Genomic DNA, 18,004 nt, shown 5'->3' on the forward strand with positions numbered 1-18,004 from the left:
TTCAGCAGCAAATTGAAAAGTAAGAATGTAGGGAAATCAGTAAAGAGAAAGAAAGTGTTGTTGTTAGGTAGTTCCCATGGAAGAGGTGTTGGCCAACTTTTGCAGGATAAACTAGGATCAGAATACCAGGTCGCCAATTTTTTTAAACCTAGTGCTGGTCTGGAGCAGGTGACAGAGGATTTAGGATCACTTTGCAAAGATTTCACTAAGGAAGACACCGTGGTTATAGTGGGTGGGACAGGTAACAGTATTGACAGAGATCCTGGGTACAGTATAGAGTGTGACCTGGCGAAGATTGCATCAGCATCGAAGCATACTAGTGTTGAGTTTGTATCTGTTCTTGGGTGCCATGACCGACCTCATTTGAACTCTTCTGTCAAGAGAGTTAATTTGGAGCTGGAACGGCTGCTCATGTTGGGTGCGGGGTCACACATTGGTGTGGTTCATGTTGATTCTCTCTGTAGGTGGGATTATACTAGGCATGGCCTTCACCTCAACAGGTAGGGGAAGGGTAAATTGGCTGGGGAAATAGCAGGAAAGTTAAAGGGGGGAGGCACTGTCATGAGTGGTAAAATACCAGTGGTTATAGGATTCAGAAAAGACCCTTTTTTAGGGTAGGGAGGACAGAAAGAAAGCAAATTTTAAGAGAGATTAGAACCGAGACAAACCTTCAGTTTGAGAAAGAAATCAAAAAACTTAATTCCAGCTTATTACATCAGCATAAACAGCCATTGGTTAAGAATTTTCAACTGTCAGCAGATACTTTAATTCCACCCAATTTTAACTCCGTCAATGTGAAATGTCAGCTATCTTTATTTCATCAAAATATTCGAGGACTGAGAAATAAAATTAATGAATTAACTATCTGCATAGATGAATTAGAGTCTTCAAACCCAGCTGACATAATCTGCCTCTCTGAACATCATGTGACCACTGGTATAGAACTTTTAAGCGTTACAGGGTTTAGGTTAGCACCTCACTTTTGTAGATCAAAAATGGAGAAAGGAGGAGTTTCCACATTCATCAGGAACTGTCATAAATTTAAGAACATAGACATTCATAAATTTTGCCTAGAACAGCATATGTAAGCATGTGCAACGGCATTAGAATTTCACAAAAAATCCTCCATAATATTAAGTGTATATCGAGCACCTGCTGGTAACTTTAATCTGTTTGTAAACCACCTTGAAGCTGTACTGGCCCATTTAACAACCAAAAAAAAGAAATAGTGGTTGCTGGTGATTTCAATGTAGATTTCCTTAAAGACTCTCCCAATAAGAACTTATTTGAGTTAGTAACACTATCATTCAACTTAATTCCCACTGTAAAGTTCCCCACTAGGATAGCTCACAAACAGCCATTGATAATATCTTTATAGAAAAGTCCAATGAACAAAATTATATTACAAAACCAATAGTCAATGGCCTCTCAGACCATGACATGCAGTTCCTTCTTTTCAATGTTAATACTGAACAGGATATAAAATCTGTTAAATCTGAGCTCAAGAGGGTAATCAGTAAGCCAAAAATTGATTATTTTAGGACACTCCTCAGAGACATTCACTGGACTCATGTTTACAGTGCTCATGGCATGAATGAAAAATATAACATATTTGCCAATAAAGTGCTTACCTTATTCGAACACTGCTTTCCCCCAAAACTTACCAAGGTTAGAGCAAAGTCTACAAAGAAGCCATAGATTACTCGAGGAATAGGGGTATCTTGTAAAACAAAAAGAAAACTGTATCTGTCAATCTGAAACATTTCCAATGTTGATGCTATAGCACATTATAAGAAATACTGCAAAATATTAAAGACTGTAATACGGATGTCAAAGCAAATATATTACAAGGAAAAGATAGTCATATCATATAACAAAATAAAGACAATATGGGATATAGTGAAGGAGGAGACCGGTAGAACCAGACGTGAAGAGGAACAAATAGCATTAAGAGTAAATGATACATTGGTGACAGATGTGTATAGTGTTGCAGAACTTTTTAACAAACATTTTATAACTGTTACTGAAAAGATGGGGTTGTCAGGTTCGGTAGATGCTGCTATGGATTACCTTCGACCAGACATTTCAAGTAACTTCCATAATATGAATTTGACCCTCACTACCCCAACAGAAATAATGTCCATCATAAAATCTCTAAAATCAAAAACATCTGGTGGGTATGATGAAATATCAACAAAGTTAATTAAAGAATGTGATTCTGAGCTAAGTAACATATTAAGCTATCTGTGTAACCAGTCGTTTATCAGTGGAATATTTCCTGAATGGCTGAAATATGGTGAAGTTAAGCCACTGTTTAAGAAGGGAGATGAAGAAATAGCATTTAATTTCCGTCCAATTTCACTGTTGCCAGCATTCTCAAAAATTTTTGAAAAAGTAATGTACAGTCGTCTTTATAACCATCTTATCTCAAATAACATATTGTCAAAGTCACAGTTTGGATTTCTAAAAGGTTCTGATATTGAGAAGGCTATCTACACTTACAGTGAAAATTTGCTTAATTCATTAGACAAAAAATTGCAGGCAACTGGTATATTTTGTGATCTGTCAAAGGCATTTGACTGTGTAAATCACAATATCCTTTTAAGTAAACTAGAATATTATAGTGTAACAGGAAATGCTGCAAAATGGTTCAAATCTTATATCTCTGGCAGGAAACAAAGGGTGTTAGTAGGAAAGAGACATGTATCAAGCTATCAGGCATCATACAACTGGGAACTAATTACATGTGGGGTCCCACAAGGTTCCATTTTGGGGCCCTTACTTTTTCTTGTGTATATCAATGACCTTTCATCAGTAACATTACCAGATGCCAAGTTTGTTTTGTATGCCGATGATACAAACATTGCAATAAATAGCAAATCAAGTGCAGTCTTAGAAAGATCAGCCAATAAAATATTTGTTGACATTAATCACTGGTTCCTAGCCAATTCTTTGTCACTAAACTTTGAAAAAACACACTACATGCAGTTCAGAACTTGTACGGGGTGTCCCAAGAGTATATGTCTAACATACGATGACAAGAAGATAGAAGAAGTGGACAGTGTTAAATTCTTGGGATTACAGCTTGATAATAAATTCAACTGGGAGGAGCACACCACAGAACTGCTGAAGCATCTTAACAAATCTCTGTTTGCAATGCAAATTTTGTCAGACATAGGGGATATAAAAATGAAAAAGCTGGCATACTATGCTTACTTTCATTCCATAATGTCATATGGGATTATTTTTTGGGGTAATTCATCAAGCCAAGCTAAAGTTTTCCGTGCACAAAAACGTGCAGTAAGTGTTATATGTGGTGTGAACTCAAGAACATCCTGCAGAAGCCTGTTTAGGGAACTAGGGATACTAACTACTGCTTCCCAATATATTTATTCCTTAATGAAATTTGTCATTAAAAATATATCACTTTTTCAAACCAACAGCTCAATTCATGGAATCAATACTAGAAATAAGAATAATCTTCAGAAGGATTTGAAGTCACTTAGTCTTGTACAAAAAGGTGTGCATTATTCAGGAACACACATTTTCAATAACTTGCCAGCAGCCATAAAAAGATTAACAACCAAAGAAATTCAGTTTAAGAGAAGCCTAAAGGATTTATTGGTGGCCAACTCCTACTCCATGGATGAATTTCTTAGTAAAAGCAACTGATCTGTATATAAGTACAACAGAACTTCTGCACAATTTCAGTGCAGTAATGTGTTCATTGAAAATGTGTGTGTGTGTGTGTGTGTGTGTGTGTGTGTGTGTGTGTGTGTAAATATAATCTAACTTCTGCACCATTTCAGTGCAGTAATGTGTTCATTGTAAATAAGTATTACGGTAGTTGTATTACATGTTTATTACCTTATAAATAAATAAAAAACTTTTTATTTTAAATTCAGTGCATTAGTATTTGTAAAATGACTCTTAGTGTTCATTAAAAAATGACGATCATTCCACTTGGGACCTGTGGAATGGTACATTAGCTTATTTGTTTTAGTTGTAAATATTTCTCATGTATTGTTGTTTTTCTGACATGTTCCACATCCTGGAGGACCTCCTCACTACGGATCAATTGGAATGAAAGTAAATCTAATCTAATCTAATCATAATACTGTAGATATAATTTTCTCTGAATAGCACAAATAAGATAAAACTTTTAGTACTTTTTCTGCATGGAACACATTATCATATTTTACATTAATTTATAAGGGAAAAATTGTTTTGCGTAAGATTCTGGAACAAAGTATGTTCACTATGCATGGCTCCCCTGTAATTTATCAAATGACTCCCGAATGAATGACGAATAAGAGGGTGATATCCTTGCCCTATTTATGAAAAAATGAATCTATCATCCACATGTTCCTGCAAGAAAATGCTTTTTCTCACTATTGAATGTTTTCTTGCCAGAATATATGTAGTAAAGGCATGCACTTGTGTTAACTGCCACAAGCATTTTTGTGGAAACGTGTATGGAAGTGTTTTAATACTATAGTAAGGAGCCACTTAGAAAGTTAGGGTATGATTTATACAGTACTTTCGGAATTCAAATGGATACATAATGTAATGGGATGGTTACACTAGTACCAGTCACCAATATATGGACAGTTTCATGGTGTGTATTCTTTATTCTCAGTGTCTCACACTGTTTAAATACTCATCTCCTGGCAACCATTCAAAATATTTCAACCGCTATTTATGACTACAATATAATTAGAAATATTTATCTATGATGCTCTGTATGGTTATGTTTATCTCTCAACACGTTCATTAGAGGAAATATTCAATGCAATGTGCTCATGTAGTACATTTGACTATCTTACTGTATATATACAAAGAACCCTAAAGGGCACAATGAAAAAGACACATACACATTAGGTTTTGGCTAAAGCCTTCTTCAGAAAAGGAAATACATACATACATTTATTCATACAAGCAAGCACACATCATGTACACATGGACTGCCATCTCCAGCAGCTTGGAGCGAAATGCTGGTCCAAGGTGCCTGAGATGGCAGTCATGTGTACATGAGGTGTGCTTTATTGTGTGTGTGTGTGTGTGTGTGTGTGTGTGTGTGTGTGTGTGTGTGTTCCTTTCCTGGAGAAGGCTTTGGGCAAAAGCTAATACATAGGTGTCTTTCCGTTGTGCCAGTCTGCAGCTCAGTGTGTGTCATCTTCACATTAAGTTGCAATCTATCTTTCCCTTATATTATTTATATTCCAACCCGGATTTTCCATTGTTCAATTTTGCTATATATATGGGGTGTTCAAAAACTCTCTCCACAGTGCCATATGATTGTTAGCCATGTGTGCCATATGCTGCAGTGAATATACCGAAATGAAACTTGGTGAAATACAAGTTATTAATTTATTGAATATTCATTTTTACTTGCAATTTTTCACATTAAACATTGAAAGTGTCCCCTCGGTTGTTGAACACACAATTTAATTCATCTAATCATGGAGGCCAAAGCCCCCTGTGAAATTAAGGGGTCACCACAAACATCAGCAAGCAGTGACATTGAAATGCGAGCTGTATGCGTGGTTGCACCATCTTGTTGAAAATAACCGTTCAGTATTTCACTTAACACAAGTTCTCCTATGAATATCACTGCTGTATCATTGTGTGTTTATTGTTTTGTTGAAAAATATGGGACCCACAATCCGACATCTAGAAATTGCACTCCAAACTCCTATTTTCACAGAATGAAGTGATTCCTCATGAATACACAATGGATTTACAGTATTCCACATATGAGAATTTTGCAAGTTCATGTAACCACACCTAATCAGCAAAAAACGTTTCACTAGGAATATCCTTTCCATTTTGTTGAACAAAATTTTTGAACCATTGACAATAATGCAGTCTCTTGCCATGATCAGTATTTTTCAATTCTTGCACGACTGTCACTTTGTATGGGAAAAGATCTAATTTTTTCCTTACAGCTGTGTGGGCCATTCCGACACTAACATCTATTTCCTAGGCGAGTTTTCTTACCGACTTGTTCAGAATCATGGACATTTTATCAGAAATATCAAGTAGTTTATCCTCAGACAAAACGCTAGGATGACCACTTCTCAGTGCATCTGTCACTGAACCCAAACTTTGAAATTTGTTAACCAAATCTCACACAGTATAGCGATGTGGGAGTGTTGTCTCTGGGAAAACTGAATTAAATGTTTGAAGAACTGAAACTGTGTATTTACTGCCAGCTTTGAACACTTGTTCGACTAAAAACGTGTTCTTCAATGGTTAGCATTTTAACAGTGACAAAAACAAAACAAATGAATAAAGGAATCAAACATAAACGTTCACATCAACACATAGCGACACACACCAATGATACTACTGATGCTGGCTGAGATTAACGAAACAGTGGAATGTTGGGAGAGTCCACTTGAAGGGAAGTAACCCAGCCAGGCAAACAATCATATGGCACGAGCGGCTAACAATCATACGGCACTTCAGAGAGACTTTTTGAACACCTGTTATAATTGTTTTTGTTTAGCATGTTTAATTTAACAAGCCAAACAGGGTTATTAACTGGGAAAATTATCTTTTTTATGTTAGAATTGGTCTGTACGTAAAATCTCAGGCCTTGTGGCTGGCAGATTTATCAACATCCTCCCAATGGCCTGTACTTGAGAGCAATTAGCTTTTCTCTTCTCCGAGATGGAGGCCTGGATTGTCTACTCAGCATGTCACAGCTGATAGTGAGCTCAAGGATGTTATCAACAACTGGTTGAAGCACAAGGTGGCATCATTCTTTGGTGAAGGAGTAAAGAAGATGGTATCATGGTTTGATAAATGTTTCAATTTTGATAGTGACTCCATCAAAAAGTAATGACAACATGTTGGTACAGACTTTATATAAACTAAAATTTACCTATTTTTCCTTTAATAGCACATCTGTGATTAATTTATGAATAATACTTGTAGTGAGATGTAATTTTGGATAGCAAAATCTTTATTTTCAAATTTTTAATAGTACTGATTTAAATTACATGCAATTAACAATGAGTAGTCTATGCAATCGTTAACTTCAGTTTTTGCAGGACACAATCATTAGCTACTCACTTCCTTGTCAAGACGGCGAGTTAGCGTCAGGTTCTTTGTCCCAGGGACTATCCTCAGTGGACTATCAATTTCTTGCAGATGGAGTTCTATGTTACCCACACCAAGGCTTGGATCACCCAAAATGTGAAGTATTCCTGCAAAGATGTTAAAAATCTATAAATAATCTTTAAACATTATCATGAGAGAGACCATTCATGAAAATGAGAACTACCGCTACTTACTTTTAGGGAGTTTCAATCAGATAACAAGAGCTACTTACTTAGTTTTTCAAGAAGACAGGGGTGGTAAGCCAGACCTTGTCAAATTCACATGCTCGCTTTACTACCATTTGACTGGTCAGTGCACAAGACGAAGTGTAGCTTTTCAGCAACTTTCCATACTCACTTCTATTTCTTTGTAGCCAGCTCTCACAGTAAGCGAGACTTCATACACCATTACGCTTGCATATATTTCGACATGGGTGAAAAACATTTTGAAACTGTAAATAAACCACTACAGAGGTATATACACTGCTGATAAAAAGCGAAGTATGTAGAAGGGGAGAAGGAATAAAAACTAAACTTTAGAGGTTGAAAGGGTATGTGATGTTATTGCAGTTATTACTAAATCAAGTCAGATTTACAAAGAACTTTGCAGTGAGCCCACTTCTCAGAATGACATCACACTCCCCTCTGGCCTGAATGCATGCACTGATGTAGTTGGAAAGGGTGTCACAAGGCTATTGTATCCTCTTCTGAGATGAGTTGGATCCGAAAGTGTTTTGACTGGTCTTTGATATCTTGGATACAAGTGTTGGGATTGAGTTAACGTCCAAGTTGGTCAGACACATATACTATAGGGGATTTATCTGCAGAGCTTACTGGCCCTGCGAGTGCCTCAGCATCGTGTAGGCAGTTCATAGACACACATTTTTTTTTTTTTTTTTAAATTTATATCTAAAAATTCCTCTATGGAGTAGAAGGAGTTGTCATTCAGAAATTCTTTTAATTTCTTCTTAAATACTTGTTGGTTATCTGTCAAATTTCGTCTTAAATACTTGTTGGTTATCTGTCAAATTTCGTCTTAAATACTTGTTGGTTATCTGTCAGACTTTTGATACTATTTGGTAAGTGACCAAAGACTTTAGTGCCAGTATAATTCACCCCTTTCTGTGCCAAAGTTAGATTTAATCTTGAATAGTGAAGATCATCCTTTCTCCTAGTATTGTAGTTATGCACACTGCTATTACTTTTGAATTGGGTTTGGTTGTTAATAACAAATTTCATAAGAGAGTATATATACTGAGAAGCTACTGTGAATATCCCTAGATCCTTAAATAAATGTCTGCAGGATGATCTTGGGTGGACTCCAGCTATTATTCTGATTACATGCTTTTGTGCAATAAATACTTTATTCCTCAGTGATGAATTACCCCAAAATATGATGCCATATGAAAGCAACGAGTGAAAATAGGTGTAGTAAGCTAATTTACTAAGATGTTTATCACCAAAATTTGCAATGACCCTTATTGCATAAGTAGCTGAACTCAATCGTTTCAGCAGATCATCAATGTGTTTCTTCCAATTTAATCTCTCATCAATGGACACACCTAAAAATTTGGAATATTCTACCTTAGCTATATGCTTCTGATTAAGGTCTATATTTATTAATGGTGTCATACCATTCACTGTACGGAACTGTATGTACTGTGGAGGTGAAAGGTACTGTGCTGCAACTCTGATAGCCTCTCCTGTGCAAATGTCAACCTCACCTTTGCATGGTGTACCCACTACCACAGATGAGGCTCTGGCAACCTAGTACTGGTGGCATAGCCAAACTGGACAAACAGAATGATAGAAAATGGCATTTGCCCCCATATTGGTTTGGAGAGTAAAGGGACCAAACTACAAGGTCATCAGTGCCTTTTACTCATGTATTCCAGGGAGAAAGTAAAAAGGCGTAAAATTAACTGGGAACCATTCTGAAAGAGAAGACAAAAGATGCAAACCAAAAGGGGAAAATGTGCACTTAAAGGAAGAAAGTGGTGGAAGGTATTAAAATAATATAGCAGAGGGCCTGGGCTGGTTGATCATAAAAATAAAAGGGATGCACCAGCCACTCTGTAACACACTGAAATCTCCAGTCAAAGAAAAACAAAGGCTGGAGAAACACAAACAGGGTAAAGACTAACATCAAGGCAAACCAACAGCAATGAAAAAGTGAGGAAGAGTTAAAAATGAGTTAAGGTAAAGGCCTGGGAGAGAATGCCAGACGCCCACCCATAGATTGAGTGATAAAAAGGTAGAACTAGACAAGCTGTTGAGGCATTTTCTCCTGACACCATAGGCAGTGTGGCGGGAAGATTAAGTCTGCCTCAGGGTGGCTAAAATTGGGCAGTCCAACAAGATGTTGACCACAGTCAAGTGGAAACCACAGCAACGATGAGATGGGTCCTCGTGATGTAGGAGGTCACCGTGAGTCATCCAAGTATGCCCAATGCAGAGCCAGCAAAGGACAAGAGTGTCCCTGGAAGTGGTTCACATGGATGACCTCCACACATTTGTTGTCTCCTTGATAACACTTAGTTTATTTGTTCTACTGACAGTATCCCAGATCCCAAAAACTTTACAGTGGAAGACCAATCGGAGATTAGTCTCCAGTGTGCTGATCTCTAGGGTCGGTTTACTGGTAGCTTTTTTTGGCCAGCCTATCAGTAAGTTAATTGCCTAGAATCCTGACATGCCCTGGAGTCCAAATGAAGGACACTGGCATTCCACAGTTTTCGAGGGCATAAAGAGACTCCTGGACAGTGATTAGCAAAGGATGGCAAGGGAAGCACTGGTCGAGAGCTTGTAGGCTGCTTAAGGAGTCACTATAGATGACAAAGGACTTACCTGCACAGGAGTGCATACGCTCAAGAGTGAGAGAGACGACTACCAACTCTGCAGTGAAAACACTGCAGCTATCAGACAAGGAGTGCCGTTCAGTACATCCAACATGAGTGTAAGCAAAACCAATGTGACCATCGACTGTCGAGCCACCAGTGCAGACTATTTCTGAGCCCTAGAACTCGCCAAGGATAGAGAAAAATTGCTGGTGGAGGGTCTCAGGTGGAACTGAGTCTTTTGGACCTTAGAACAGGTCCAAAAGAAGCTGTGGCCAAGGCATTGACCATGGAGTTGTACGTGAGTGGACCCGGAGGAAAGGTGGCAGAGGGAAAGATTCAAATTCTGTGAGAAGGGACCGGACATGGACTGCAACTGAAATCCCCCATGTGGGCCACTGTTGTGGCCGATGGGTAGTTATGTTAGGGAAAAGGAGATGGTAATTTGGATTTTGAGGTGAACTATGAACATGGGAGGTATAAAGCACAAGCAGTTGTTGCCTGATCTGCAATGGAGGAACTCCACCTTCCACAAGGAGGCTGTTCACTGGGCTCGTGTGGAAAGCTCCCATTGCAAGTCGAACTCCACAGTGGTGCTTCTTCCTTCTTCTTGTAGACAGAGTAAACAGCTTGTCTGGCACCAATGTCCCATAAGGAACCTTAGCAAGGAGTCCTGTACTCTCTGCTATACTCCACGTCTGCCAACTCAAGATGTTAGTGTCTGAAGTGAGATCAATATCAATTGCCCTCAATGTCTTGTAAATAGGAACACTGCACCACCAGCAACGATGATATCCACGTCGCAGAGGCATTGCTGAGGCACGTTAACACAGGACTCCTTGCTAAGTTTCCTTATGGGACATTGGTGTCAGACAAGCCGTTTACTCTGTCTACAAAAAGAAGGAAGAAGCTCAATGCAGATGAGTATCTGTTCATATGGGCCAAAGTAGGCAATAATAATTGTAAAATAAAGATCACTGGTGGCTGTATGTTCTATTATAGACAATAAAAATTACCTTCTCTCCTTCCCTTATCTCTCCCATTTTTTTAAAAAATCTTACTCTACAGATGTTAACATCTTGGGTTGGAAGACATGGAGTATAGCAGAGAGTACAGGACTCCTTGCTGAGGTTACTTATGAGACATTGGTGCCAGACAAGCCATTTACTCTGTGCCTGGTGGCCACAATGCTGAGAGTGATGCTGAACCATATGCCACGCTCCCGTAGTCAAGACGGGACTGCACAAGGGCTTTGTACAGGTGCAGCAGTGTAGGGTGATCTGCACCCCAGTCAGTGTAGCTAAGGCATTGAAGAATACTGAGATGCTGCCAGCAGATTTCCTTAAGCTGATGAAAATGGGAAAGCCAAGTTACGTGAGCATTAAACACCAGTCCTAGAAAGTGATAAGTCTCCACTATGTAGTTGGTCATTGAGGTAAAGTTCTGGATGTGGGTGGAAGACAGAAATGCATGATGCAAGTCTTGGAGCACAAAAACTGAAAGCTGTGAGTGATGGCCCATGACTGTGTCTTTCATAAGGCTCCCTGCGGTCAGTGTTCAGCCACACCAACAATAGAGGAGCAAAACAAAATACAAGTTGTCAGCATATAAAAAGGGTGATACAGAGGACGTGACTGCCACTGCAATACCATTAATGGCCACTAAAAAGAGCCCTGTGGGACCTCATCCTCTTGGATATGGAGGGGAACAATGTGAAGCACCGACTAACTCTGAAGGTGTGGAGTGACAAAAAGTTCTGTACAAAAATCATGAGCTGGCCTTGGAGACCCCACCCGTGCAATGTAGCGAGGATGTGGTGGTGCCAAGTGGTGTCATATGCTTTCATCAGGTCAAGAAAGACAGCAATAAGGGGTTGGCAGTGGGTAAAGGCCATTTGGATGGCAGACTCCTTGGTTGGGAGCAAGTGCCAAGGCTCAGAGGTAGTAGCCCCACTGTGGCAATTGGCTGTTGTAGGCTAACAACCCACAACTGCTTCAAATTAATATGTTAAAGAAACTAAGAGAGCCTGTTGGACGGTTGGGCTTCATCAAAGCCCTATGCTCTGCATAAGAGCAACAGGAAATAAGCCAAGTACATCAGGTTGAGTGCTATACTCAATTTGAAAGGAATTTAAAAGCCCAGTTTTGGTCATCTGGTGTGCAAAAAAGATGGTTGTTACAGTTTCTGGGACCAAGAGTTTGCACTGATTAGTGGTGTGGATACAGAAACCTCACAGAGTAAGAGTAAATGTAGTAACATATTGACTGAAGACAGTGTGTGGGGAAAATGAAGCAGATGAGGAATGTGGCAAACAAAATGCTGTCAGACCAAATAAAATTAGTTATAAAAGAAAAAGAATTTGAAACCATTCATAACAATTTACTACATACGAGTAAAGGGATAACACCAAATGGAACTATATAAGAGTGTACTGAGGGAGAACCAACCCTCGAAACAATAAAATGGGCAGAACGTAGAGAGGTTAAGAAAAAGCAATAGACAAAAATGGTTAATGCAAAAATTAGAAAATAAGCTATAGATTACTAAACGAAATTTTATCAGAAAGCAGATTTTCCAAAAAATTAGGTAAGAGAATGAGTATTGTTAAGGATTCGCATGATGATGATAAAATGGATACGCAAATTAAGAAATTTTTCAATCTTCATCAAAGATCATTTGAGGCGAAAGAAATTTGACTTCTCAATGCACTAGTTAGTAAAGACCCCATGTCACAACAAAAAATAGGGCTATACAGTGGGTATGATTTAAAAAAGTATGTAGCTGACTTGCATAACAATAAAAAAAGACTGCATATAATAGAACAAAACAAAAGAAGGAATAAGCCAAATAGGAGAAAAACTAGTCCAGAGGAAAATTTGAGATTCAAGAAGGAAAGATTTGGTTGGTTTGTTGAGAACAGGAGGGAGGGGGGGGGAGGCAGGGAGGGGGGACTGTGAGACTAGGGTTGCCCCAGAGATGCTTCTCACTATGGGACACCAGCAATGCTGCCAACCTTTCCTGATCCCAATACCATATCATTATCAAGAGAACGGGGATGACACCATGGGGAGAAGACACAAGAAAAGTGGAAACAAAATGGCACAAAAGATCAGACAAAATGTATGGAAAACAGGCAGGAGAACCAGCCAGTGTGAAGGCAAGCTCAAGACCTCCATAACCAACACCTATGTTAACTGAGGGTCTCCAATTCCTGAAGGAAATTCAGGTTAACATTGGAGGACAAACCACTTTCGCAAAGAAAACCAAGGGCGGACGTAACCAAGCGAGGGCTGTCCACTAAAACCCAGGACAAGGAAGATGGGAGGGTGTATTTAGTGCGAAAGACCAAAAGATGGGGACAGCACAGCAAAATGTGGTTCACCATGGGGGAGAGTCCCGCAGCTACAATAGGGCAACAGTGGAGGAGGGGGGGGGGGGGGGTTCATTGCAGGGTAAAAAACCATGGGTCAACCTAGTATGGCTGACACAGCTGAACTGATAACCGAAACCACACTCCTTTCAGTTATCTGAGACTACAGACGTGTGCAAGTTGCATTTGCGTGACCAATTTTAGCTCAAGGGGTTGGCATATAATAGGGAATTATGCACAGTGTATGAACCAGCATGCCATTTAAAAGACGACATTCAGGCAGACCACTTCCCATCAACACTGATCAACGACCATTAACTGACAACATCTGCAACCTATGAATTGACTGCTGCTCACGGCATTTTCGATATGTAGATTGCATTGCACCATTTTTGACCTATGTATGACTCCTTCACAGTGCAGACAATGGCGTCACAGACACTCTCTCTCATGGATCAATGCACTCTCAGTAGATATTCGTTACAACAAGCTGGTCCAGACACAACTATAGGACACACAATTACTAGACCAACTATGCAACATCACAACCGACTTCCAAATCGAATGTCACAAAGTTCCTGGTTTGCCAACATAAGTCATGTGTAATGTGTCACAGAGCACTTAAGATTCCTTGTCCAACTCATTACAAGGAAGGCTATTTTCTACTGTCTGCACAGTTGTCACATCCATGCATGCGTCCATCCGAAAACTGATCATGAACCATTTTGTATGACTGAATATCAAATGTGATTGAACGCCTTGTATCAAAGCTTGTACAGCCTGCAAACCCTCTAACATAGGCTGGAATGCACAGCTGAAACACAGCCGCTATTCGATACTTGAGGGTCACTTCCAGGATGTGCACCTGGATCCGTTTGTGACCACTCCCTGAATCAGGTGGCTTCCACTACATTTTTCAGCTGCCAGTTGTGTCATCCATTGTGTTGTTCATTGTGTGGAAGCCATGCCACATTCAGATGTCATGGCAGAATCCATGGAGAAGGCATTTGTTCCCTTACAGATTCTTTTTGGTTGCCCTTACTGTATCACGACTGATCAAGTCCGCCAATTTGAATCTGCACTCTCCACCAAACATTGCAATTTTTGTGGTATTCAGGGGCTCCAAACCACAGCCTGCAACCATCAAATCAATTGTTTAGTGGAGCACTGGCACCACATACTTAAAATATTGGTCATGTGTCACAGAGGTGGTTGGATGGAATATCCGCTGTGTATGCTCTTGGACATGTGTCCAGTGTATAAGAGCCCTCCACAACTCCTGAATGGTGAACCTCTTACACTACTGGCAGACTTTTTATCATGAATGCAACTACCAATGGACAAGGAACTCCCTACATCATCTGCAAGGTCAATCTGCACATCGCACACCTCGGGATACCACCCCTGCAGACACACGGACCACACAAAATCCTTTCATAAACCCCTAAAAGACTCAAATGATGTTATGCTGAGGGAACCATCTTATTCCGGCTCCCAAAGAATGATAAAACAAAGCGACAACACCTTGATACAATACTGCAATGCCTGTATTGGTCAGGGGTACGATATAATGTTCCTTCAGACTCACAGCTGACAACACATGGGAGTTTGGTCTGGCCATGAAGCACGCTCAGCTAGCATAATGATAAGGTGACTGCTCACGAGAGGTGAGAAACCTGGGTTTTTGATATTCTACTCTATGGAAAACTGACAGGTGTTAAAGTGAATGTCTCAAGCCTGTGTGGATCCTACACGATACCCCCAGTATAGTTGACAATGCTGTGACCCACTTAGGCACCAATTTCCATACCACCCAAGACAATGTCAGTGCATCAGATACATTGGACGAGAGTGACACTTTCATGGTTTGCCTCTATATGCAGCAATTTCAACTGGAGGATGCGTTGGCGACTTTCTTACCAATGAAGGAAAGTATGGAGAATGCAGGCTGATGAAGGATCTCTTCCTAGACAGTTCACTCACAGCTACAAACTCCCCTATGACGCTGAACCAGACAAGATTACATCTATGTTATCTGCTGGTGGAATCCTCACTGTCATGGCTGCAAGGAAACGTCTTCCATTTGAGCTTGCACAAATGGAGGGTGACAGGTGTAACATATCAATCATGGCAATAGAAACAAACAAGGGTCAAGAGAGAGTATGGCTATAAGTACCATATAGGGTTATTCTTTTTAGGTTTCTAGGATAAATGAGGTAGGTGGAGCTATTGGGGATAGCCAAGAGTACCTGATTTGGAAGTAAGCTGGTATCTGGTTTCAGTGGGTCCTGCATAGTCTTCACTTGTGGTGTTGTTGTTGGTGTGGTCTTCAGTCCTGAGACTGGTTTGATGCAGCTCTCCATGCTACTCTGTCCTGTGCAAGCTGCTTCACCTCCCAGTACCTACTGCAACCTACATCCTTCTGAGTCTGTTTAGTGTAGTCATCTCTTGATCTCCCTCTTTGATTTTTACCCTCCACACTGCCCGCCAATACTAAATTTGTGATCCCTTGATGCCTCAGAATGTGTCCTACCAACTGATCCCTTCTTCTAGTCACGTTGTGCCACAAACTCCTCTTCTCTCCAATCCTATTCAATATCTCCTTATTAGTTATGTGATCTACCCATCATATCTTCAGCATTCTTCTGTAGCACCACATTTCAAAAGCTTCTATTCTCTTCTTGTCCAAACTATTTATTGTCCATGTTTCACTTCCATGCATGGCTACACTCCAAACAAATACTTTCAGAAACGACTTCCTTACACTTAAATCTATACTCGATGTTAACAAATTTCTCTTCTTCAGAAACGCTTTCCTTGCCATTGCCAGTCTACATTTTATATCCTCTCTACTTCGACCATCATCAGTTATTGTGCTCCCCAAATAGCAAAACTCCTTTACTATTTTAAGTGTCCCATTTCCTAATTTAATTCCCTCGGCTTAATTTGACTACGTTCCATTATCCTTGTTTTGCTTTTGTTGATGTTCATCTTATATCCTCCTTTCAAGACACTATCCAGTCCTTTCAACTGCTCTTCCAAGTCCTTTGCTGTCTCTGACAGAATTACTATGTCATCGGCGAACCTCAAAGTTTTTATTTCTTCTCCGTGGATTTTAATACCTATTCCGAACTTTCCTTTTGTTTCCTTTATTGCTTGCTCAATATACAGATTGAATAACATCGGGGATAGGCTGCAACCCTGTCACTCCCTTCCCAACCACTGCTTCCCTTTCATACCCTCGATAATTGCCATCTGGTTTCTGTACAAATTGTAAATAGCCTTTCGCTCTCTGTATTTTACCTCTGCTACCTTCATAATTTGAAAGAGTATTCCAGCCAACATTGTCAAAAGCTTTCTCTAAGTCTACAAATGCTAGAAACGTAGGTTTGCCTTTCCTTAATCTTTCTTCTAAGATAAGTCGTAGGGTCAGTATTGCCTCACGTGTTCCAACATTTCTACGGAATCCAAACTGATCTTCCCCGAGGTCGGCTTCTACTAGCTTTTCCATTTGTCAGTAAAGAATTCGCGTTAGTATTTTGCAGCTGTGACTTTTTAAACTGATAGTCCGGTAATTTTCACATTTGTCAACACCTGCTTTCTTTGGGATTGGAATTATTATATTCTTCTTGAAGGCTGAGGGTATTTCGCCTGTCTCATACATCTTGCTCACCAGATAGTAGAGTTTTGTCAGGACTGGCTCTCCCAAGGCCAAGGCCAAGTAGTTCTAATGGAATATTGTCTACTCCAGGGGCCTTGTTTCGACTAAGATATTTCAGTGCTCTGTCAAACTCTCCACACAGTATCGTATCTCCTATTTCATCTTCATCTACATCCTTTTCCATATTATTGTCCTCAAGTACATCGCCCTTGTATAGACACTCTATATACTCCTTTCGCCTTTCTGCTTTCCCTTCTTTGCTTAGAATTGGGTTTCCATCTGAGCTCTTGATGTTCATACAAGTGGTTCTCTTTTCTCCAAAGGTCTCTTTAATTTTCCTGTAGGCAGTATCTATCTTACCCCCTAGTGAGATAAGCCTCTACATCCTTACATTTGTCCTCTAGCCATCCCTGCTTAGCCATTTTGCATTTCCTCTCGATCTCATTTTTGAGACGTTTGTATTCCTTTTTGCCTGCTTCATTTACTGCATTTTTATATTTTCTCCTTTCATCAATTAAATTCAATTTCTTCTGTTACCTAAGGATTTCTACTAGCCCTCGTCTTTCTACCTACTTGATCCTCTGCTGCCTTCACTACTTCATCCCTCAAAGCTACCCATTCTTCTTCTACTGTATTTCTTTCCAGCATTTCTGTCAATTGTTCCCTTATTCTCTCCCTGAAACTCTGTACAACCTCTGGTTTAGTCAGTTTATTCAGGTCCCATCTCCTCAAATTCTCACTTTTTTTGTGGTATAATTTGGATAATGGATATTCAGTAAAACACCATAAACAGTGTGGCAAGATATTATATTAAGTAGGAAATTATAGTTCCAACAGAATGACTTATTTCAATTGCATAATGAAAGAGCAAATGTGTTCCCTAACCAATATATGTATCATTATTCTGAATGTCAGTAACACTGACTGTTAATCTAGTACATCGTACCTGAGCATCCATGAAGAACTGGAAAATACTCGCTTGCTCTCTATGTAGGAGCAGAGAAAAAGACTTCCTATATAGCAATGAATA

General features: G+C 39.7%; 1 protein-coding gene and 1 long non-coding RNA gene across 2 annotated transcripts in view; one reads left to right on the forward strand and one right to left on the reverse strand.

The window, feature by feature from the left end:
- LOC126161799 (uncharacterized) overlaps positions 1–6,900 on the forward strand; it is a 64,815-nt gene extending 57,915 nt beyond the window's left edge. The window contains exon 3 of the long non-coding RNA XR_007534959.1: positions 6,574–6,900. This is a non-coding gene — a long non-coding RNA (uncharacterized LOC126161799). The remainder of the gene's footprint in view (positions 1–6,573) is intronic.
- LOC126161798 (fat-like cadherin-related tumor suppressor homolog) overlaps positions 1–18,004 on the reverse strand; it is a 367,143-nt gene that overhangs the window by 60,627 nt on the left and 288,512 nt on the right. Inside the window, exon 4 of the mRNA XM_049917888.1 lies at positions 7,081–7,214. Within this exon, the coding sequence (XP_049773845.1) occupies positions 7,081–7,214 (134 nt within the window). The remainder of the gene's footprint in view (positions 1–7,080; positions 7,215–18,004) is intronic.

The sequence above is a fragment of the Schistocerca cancellata genome, chromosome 2 (assembly GCF_023864275.1).
Source record: "Schistocerca cancellata isolate TAMUIC-IGC-003103 chromosome 2, iqSchCanc2.1, whole genome shotgun sequence".
NCBI classification, from domain to species: domain Eukaryota; kingdom Metazoa; phylum Arthropoda; class Insecta; order Orthoptera; family Acrididae; genus Schistocerca; species Schistocerca cancellata.